A 7,768-nucleotide genomic window follows, 5' to 3' on the forward strand; every position below is an offset into this window, starting at 1 on the left:
TATAAAACACGTATATAATATTTATTACTATGCATAAAATATGCTGCAATATTTATGAATATTGTAATTTTATATGATCTAATTAAAGATATGCAATATATGATATGATTCACCCATCCAATGCATATCAAGTGGTCCTATGTTCAGGAATGATTCTCTCTAAGCTGATACTGTTAGATGCTGCTACAGTTGGAGGACACGGCGTTGTCGCCAGCCAGAGTGCGGACTCGGGAGACGAGGAGTGTACTAGGGGAAGGAGGCGTCTGCAAGTGTCAGGATTACACGCCTTTCGATGCACGTTGAGCGCACTCAGGGCCACTTGTGATTACCGTGTAGGAGAGGACTCGCTCGTAATTATGCTCAGAGTGTCTTTCAGGAATGAGAGAGGAGCGAGAGAGAGGAGAGAAGTGTGACTATTTTCCAAAACCCTGTCTGCAGCCCTGTGTTTGATACGGAGAGATGGAGAGTTGAGACATAAATTGAAGTGGGGTGAGAGATTAATACATCTATGCTTACATGGATGATATCTATAGAGAGCGATGGAAAGATGAGATATTATTGTGTAGCGTTGGGTGTGATTAATACATCTACGTTTACGTGGATGAAATCTATAGAGAGCGATGGAAAGACGAGAAATAGATTAAGGTGTAGTGAGTGAATAATACGTCTGTGCATACGAGGATGATATCTTTAGAGAGCGATTGGAAAGAGGGGACATTAGTTGAAGTGTAGTGAGTGATTAGGATCTGTGTATACATGGAGGACCTCTACAGAGGGTGGTGGTGGAGGAGAGGGCACCTGGAGACGGAGGTGGTGTCTGGTCTCCCTGTGCCCCCGGCAGCTCTCCGTCAGCAGTTCAGCACCGGCGTGAGCTTCTCCTTCAGCTTCTGGCCCTGTGTCAGACACAGGCCATGGAGAACAGGGCTCTTCATCATCACCATCATCATCATCATCGTCATAACCATCTCCATTTTTCGGCGGCGGCGTCGAACACGAGGATGATGGCATCGTCACAGTTGCCCTCATCAACATCGTCATCACCATCTTCATCAACATCAACATCGTCATCATCATCACCATCTTCATCATCATCACCATCACCATCATCATCACCATCTTCCTCACATCACCATCACCATCCTCCTCACCATCACCATCTTCATCATCATCACAATCTTCATCATCATCACCATCATCATCGTCATCACCATCTTCATCATCATCACCATCATCATCTTCATCACCATCTTCATCATCATCATCATCCCCATCACCATCTTCATCATCATCCCCATCATCATCTTCATCATTGTCATCATCACCATCACTGTCTTCATCATCATCACCATCATCATCCATCAACTCCCCCATGGTGAGCAGACACACACACACACACACGCACACACACACACACACACACACACACACACACACACACACGCTGCCTCCTCACCCGCTCGATGCGTTTCTCATGAACAGCAGCAGGGCTTGGACACAGTCCATGTTGACCCCCCCCTCCTCGCCCGGGGACCCCGACAGCAGGACGTCCAGGCACTGCAGGGGCAGGGCCGACAGCACGTTCACTGTGTGCCTGTGGAGGGGGGGGGGGGGCGACGTCACGGTTAACGGTGAGCTTGGTAACTAAGGTAATGTTTGTCTCTCAGCACACACACACACACACACACACACACACACACACACACACACACACACTCGTTACTCGTAAGGGGTGGACGCCCTTTTGCTTTGTTTTAGTGTTTTAGTGTTACACAACAACAAGGTGATACGCTTCCAATCATACCACTGTCATGAATGCGGTCGTCACAGGTACTGAGTTATACATTGATGTACTGAGACATGTCTTTGGAAGTGATCAAAAAAAGGAGGTGGTAGTGAGGAGGTTATAGATATTGTAGGTAAGGTTTAACCGACAAAAACACTCATATCTGTGTTGTTGCTTGAGAATGGCAGTGCATGTTAAGTCAGTCCAAACAAGCTTCTCTGACCCTTGGACCTCCTCTGAATGGTCTTCGTCCTCGTAGGACAGCAGAAGGCACTGCCGGAGAATGTCCGCCAGGGTGACGATAGAGAGCAGCATCCTCCTGTCATTCATTAGGACAGAGACGCAATTATTTATAGTTGGACAATTTTATAGCAGATGCTAAACCATCAATGAGGTATTCAATGTGGGTGTAGGCCTAGTTGTAAAACAACACTGCCAAATTATAGTTTTCACAGTTGGTAACTTTTTCGGTTTTCCCTTTCACATTTAAAGGTGTGAGAATTAAGATTCAACTTTTAAGAAGGGGTTGCAGTTCAGATGCCTTTGATTGACAGGTAAGTTGGATTCCCTTTGCCAATAAGGGAATCCCTCCCCTGATTGGTCAAAATAAATTGGTCTAAAATAGAAATAATCTCATACAGAGACAGGAGCAGTCAACTCGTAACATATTCTCAGAGTATATTTCACTCAATAATAGCTGACGGATCGCTATGCTGTTTCTTACAAACTGAACATCCAGTCTCAGCTCATAAAGGGGTGACATTATGCCATCAGGTGCGAGTGTGATGAGCCACTACAAGCCTTTTGAAAACCGTCCTCTTCCTGAGCTTTAGTGGCATCACAAGTGGGCATGTCCGCGTAGACGCCATGCGGTGTGCTGGATAGATCAGTCTACCAGCCTACCCAGTGGACTGTAGCTAACGTTGCCAAGCTATCCATCATACATCTAGGTGGACACGCCACTTGTGATGTCACTAAAACACAGGAAAAGACCAACAGCCATCTTGCGTACCATCCTGTCCATCTCCCTCTGTAATAAAGCATAAAAACGAGCTTGTGACGGCTAATCAGCCTCTCACCCGGTGGCCTAACATCGCCCCTTTAAATCAACCTACTGCCCCTTTAACTCTGACCCCCGCGGACCCCCAGGACCGACCTGGTCGGGCTGCTGGCGGCGGGAGGAGTAGGTGATGTTGAAGAGGGTCTTCAGGATCTCGACGGCGCGCTCCGAGGCCTCCCTGGGGACCGGTGGGGGCGTCCGGCCTGGCTCACCCATCTCTTCGTCATGGTCTTCACCCCGCCGGACGGCCAGACACTGCTTCAGGCCCGCCGTTAGCATGGCCACGCCCTGCTCCTAGGCGGGAACGAAGCGAGAGAGGACGTTAGTCAAGGACCCCCTTTAGTTTGTGTAGCCCTATAAGTCTCAGAAGGGCTTCACAAGCCCACTCTACAGGACACCCCCCTAACCACGAGGTCGTTTAAAAGGCAAGGAAATACTTGCTAGGTTGTCAAGAAATAACTTGAAGAAGAAAGAGCTAGCCACCCTCCTGGGGACGGTTGAGAGTGAGTTTGGCCGTTATGGAAGCTCCTGCAATAAGCTCAGAGAATGGGTTTATTAGCTGACGTTCAGATGTATATTAATATAATTGTTGACATTTTCCCCGTAGGTTTGTTGTGGTGGGTTATATTCTTGTTCTTTGAAGTTATTTAAATCCTGCTGTACATCACTTTAATGGAAATTAATTTGTTAGAAAAATAGAAAATAAGTCCACGATGAGTTCCAGATCAGCCATGCCTGTGAAGTGGTTATCGAAACATGATCAAACCCAATCTTCTTTTTGTGGCCAAAGAGGCACTAATGGAAGGTAAGGTTAGGTGCTTATGGCGTCATGGGAGTCAAATACAGTCGCAGTTTGACACTGACTCTTTAAGGCACAATCCCATTTCTACCTCTTCCCCTTACCCCTTCAAAACAAGGGGAAGGGGGTAAGGGGTAAGGGGTAAGGGGTAAGGGGTAGAAATGGGATTGGGCCTTAAAGCCACGACTTCTCACTCACCTGCTGCAGTTGTTTCCTGAGCTCAGGCCTCAGGGCCGTCAACAGAAAGAGGAGTCTCAGCTCATAGAACTGCACAATCGTGGGCTCCCCGGTGTGGATCTCCAGCTTCAGCCTCTGGGACAGCCCTGGGAGAAGCCTGGAGGGGGGGGGGGGGGGGGGGGGGGGGGTTCAACGATAATGAAACGGTTGCAGAGAACAAGACGGTTCTGGGGCTTAGTGATCCTCAGACCGGCCCAAACAGGAGGCAGAGTGCGGCGGTCGGTACCTGAGCGCGCTCGCCCTGTCCTGCGCCTCGGGGCTGTTGTAGATGACGTTGCACAGGGTCTTCATGGCCTCCTTCCGGCACACCTCCCCGTCCTCGGGGGGGTCCCCGCCCTCGCTCCGGTCCTCCCTGGCGTCCTTCTTGCCCCGGGGCCAGGAGGAGGCCGCCCGCGCCGCCGGCGGCCCCCCTGATCCTCGGGCTCCTCGGGCTCCGGCGGGGGTCCGACGGAGGCGTGGCGGGCGGGGACCCTTCGGGGGCGGGGCTCCCGGCCTCCACCACCAGGCCCACGCTGCAGCAGGCCGGGCCGCCGCCCTCCTCCTCGCTGGTGGTCTCCCAGCTGCCCCAGCCGTCGGGCCCCCAGGCCTCACCGTCGCCCGCTGCCGCCGCCGCGAGCGGAAGGCAGCCACTGGCGTCGTGGTAGACCACCTCATCGTCCTCTACTGCATAGACGATGGCCTGCTCTTCCTCCTCCTCCTCCTCCCCCTCCTCCTCCCCCTCCTCCTCCTCGTGGACGGGGGGGGCGCAGCAGATGCCGCCGTGGCCGGCCAGCGTGAGCAGGGCCCCGTCGGTGACCAGGGGCCCCAGGGCCTGCCGGTCCCGGGACAGGATGCGCAGGGTGCGCAGGCACGCCGACAGCACCCCCGGCCGCAGCGGCTGCGTGCCGATGAAGCACAGCAGGGCCGCCGCCAGCCTCTTCGTCGCGGATCGGGAGAAGGAGGGGTGAGTGGGGAGCAGGGAGACGGAGAGGAGTGTGTGGGAGTGTGTGTGTGTGGACGGGCGGCTGGTCGAAGCAGCCTCCCCTGACCCAGAGTCACACCGATTGGACTCACACCCGTTGTGCGTTTAGCAATCAGTGTGCACAGGTTAAGCCAGGCCAGCCATCGCCACACACACTCGGCGGAGTGTGTGTGGCGATGGCTGCACGGCTGTGAGGAGGGGAACTACTCAATGATGGATGACATTGATTCAGAAATGGTTCAAATATCTATAGATCACACTCTCTCCCGCACGCACGCACGCACGCACACACACACACACACACACACCACACACACACACACACACACACACACACACACACACACACACACACACACACACACACACACACACTACCTGTCGTAGCAGGAGATCAGGGTCTGCCTCATCAGAGCCTGAGTCGAAGTCGGAGTCGGACTCTGGGACATAATCTCGCACTTTGTTCTTCCTGAACTGTTGTGCAAAGGAAATAATTTAAAAAAAAATCTGAAAACGAAATCTGATAACACAAAAACAGAGCACAGTTTGATCCGTGCTGCAGTATGAGGAAAAATGATGTGTGGATTGCAATTATGAAGTAGTTTAGCAATCTGTCAATACGCTGCAACCACAAACCTTAGGAGACACACGTCATACAGTAGCACTAAAGCTGATGGGATATCTGAAAGGTCAGTCTGGATGAGCGGGACATGCTGAGTCAGGGTGTGAACAATAAGCTTTGCCGTGCGCATGAGCTTCTATCTGTTTTGGTATAGTGTTGGAGGAGAGAGATGTGTACACACACACACACACACACACACACACCTTTTGTTCTTACCTCGTCCAGTTCTTGTTGCTGTAGTCCTCCAAACAAAGACAGATGGGTTCAAACCGGCCAGAGAAGAAGAAATACTGTTAAAAGGTGCAATGTGGCAAGCTTCGTAGAGAGAGGAGGGAAAACAACAGAGAGCCATAGAGAGAGAGAGAGAGAGAGAGAGAGAGAGAGAGAGAGAGAGAGAGAGAGAGAGAGAGAGAGAGAGAGAGAGAGAGAGAGAGAGAGAGAGAGAGAGAGAGGGTAATGCAGGGGAATGAAAACAGATGACAATGAAAGGTAACATTTTTGGAGGGGAGGGTAGCAGATGGATGAGTGGACTACAAATTGATCAGCAGGTTGTTCTAAGCTATTGTTACAAGGACAAGGAAAAGCCGATCAATATATATATATATATATATATATATATATATGTATGTATGTATATATATATATATATATATATATATATATATGTATGTATGTATATATATATATATATATATATATATAGAGAGAGAGAGAGAGAGAGAGAGAGAGAGAGAGAGAGAGAGAGAGAGAGAGAGAGAGAGAGAGAGAGAGAGAGAGAGAGAGAGGCAGAGACAGAGACAGAGAGAGAGAGAGAGAGAGAGAGAGAGAGAGAGAGAGAGAGAGACACAGAGAGACAGAGTGAGACACAAAAAGGAAGGAAGGAAAGAAAGAAACACATGGCAGAAGGGGAAACATGCAGGCAAAAAATGTATGTCGGCACACGAATGGCAAAGATAATAGGAGGGAAAAAAACAAGAGTGTGACATTTAAGGGCCTAATAACGTAAGGGAAGAGGCAGGGGCGAGCGACAACAGCCCGTAGCCTAACAGAAGGTGAGGAGCTCTGGGAAGGCTCATTTGGTGGAGGACATTAGTTCTGTCTCCAGGCCCGACCTTTCGCCTCTCCACTCCTCCACGTTGAAGAAGAAGCACTCTGCGTACTGTGGATGGGGGGTGGGGGTAACAAGAGAAGAAAGTTGTCACAGTTCACGGTGAACTCACACTGCAAACTCTGCACGGCTGCCCTCTACAGGTAGAAAGCAAACACGGCTGCGTGCATCATCTTTTAGAAATGAGCAGGCCTTCAAGCGTGCTTTTCTCTGCCTCCGTCACATCACTGCACAATGATGCACGACCACAATTTACGTAACTTCACCGCAAGGCCAAGATGTTCAGCTGAGAGGACGGAGGCACGACAAGATAACAGCACAAGTCTTTACCACAGTGTTGTAGCTGGCCAGCTGCGTCTGGACACTCTCCTGGTCCCCTCGGTCGATGCATTGGAGAATCCTCTCCACGTTGGGTGTCATGCTTAAAGCTGCAAAAAAAAAAGTAGAATACGTTAAAAATATGTTGGTAGTGTACAAGGGCTGTAACGTGCACATGCACTGCTTTTGGAACATCTAAAGTTGCTGTGGGTCAAACTAAACATTTGTAAAGAGAGAGAACAGAGAAGAGCAGGGTTTTTAAACAAAACAACCGTAAATAATATAATATATATGCCCCATATAGAGGCAGGCACAGTCAACTCAAATAATTTAATCGCTAATCAGCGGAAAGATGGCTGTGCCATTTCTGAAACATTACAATCAAATAGGTGTTGAATCTTACCCACAGCACCTTTAAGTGATAAAGGTCACAAACAAAGGCAAAGTTGTCACTATCACCTGATGGGCTTGGTGTTTTCCTGACGGGTCTGACAACTCCGGGAGCTGTGTGAGCCACGGGTTCGATGGAAGCGATCTACACGCGCATCTCCTGCCTTTAACGCGCCACCTCTCTATCCTTCGATTCGAAGACACGTTGTGTGTCTCTCGCTCCGCGTCCCTCGCCCTTCTAAACCCGGGATTAACGCGGCTCATCGGTATTGAAATCTCATTCATCATCATGGATGAGCTCAGCTCTAATGCCTTGGGTTTTGCGTTCGGCAACGGGCCGAGCCACAGAGCACTGCATGGACTGGACTGCAGACTCTGAGGGTGGCCACTTGTACACAGAAAAATACCTGTGAGGCCTCCCTTCATACAATCCATAGTATATGAATATCTTTGTCTCTAGGCCTCACTATATATACATCCGTCTCTCTGT

The 7,768-nt window shown here is 50.1% G+C and overlaps 1 protein-coding gene across 1 annotated transcript in view; it reads right to left on the minus strand.

The window, feature by feature from the left end:
• si:ch211-195b15.7 (synembryn-A) overlaps positions 1-7,490 on the minus strand; it is a 10,352-nt gene extending 2,862 nt beyond the window's left edge. Inside the window, 16 exon segments of the mRNA XM_060074247.1 lie at positions 799-854; positions 857-893; positions 1,454-1,470; positions 1,473-1,591; positions 2,007-2,077; positions 2,079-2,102; positions 2,940-3,137; positions 3,841-3,976; positions 4,106-4,310; positions 4,510-4,795; positions 5,219-5,314; positions 5,679-5,696; positions 6,575-6,588; positions 6,591-6,621; positions 6,901-6,998; positions 7,348-7,490. Of these exon segments, the coding sequence (XP_059930230.1) occupies positions 799-854; positions 857-893; positions 1,454-1,470; positions 1,473-1,591; positions 2,007-2,077; positions 2,079-2,102; positions 2,940-3,137; positions 3,841-3,976; positions 4,106-4,310; positions 4,510-4,795; positions 5,219-5,314; positions 5,679-5,696; positions 6,575-6,588; positions 6,591-6,621; positions 6,901-6,990 (1,398 nt within the window). The 5' untranslated portion in view covers positions 6,991-6,998; positions 7,348-7,490.
• Between the last annotated feature and the right edge of the window lie 278 nt (positions 7,491-7,768).

The sequence above is a fragment of the Gadus macrocephalus genome, chromosome 2 (assembly GCF_031168955.1).
Source record: "Gadus macrocephalus chromosome 2, ASM3116895v1".
Taxonomy (NCBI): domain Eukaryota; kingdom Metazoa; phylum Chordata; class Actinopteri; order Gadiformes; family Gadidae; genus Gadus; species Gadus macrocephalus.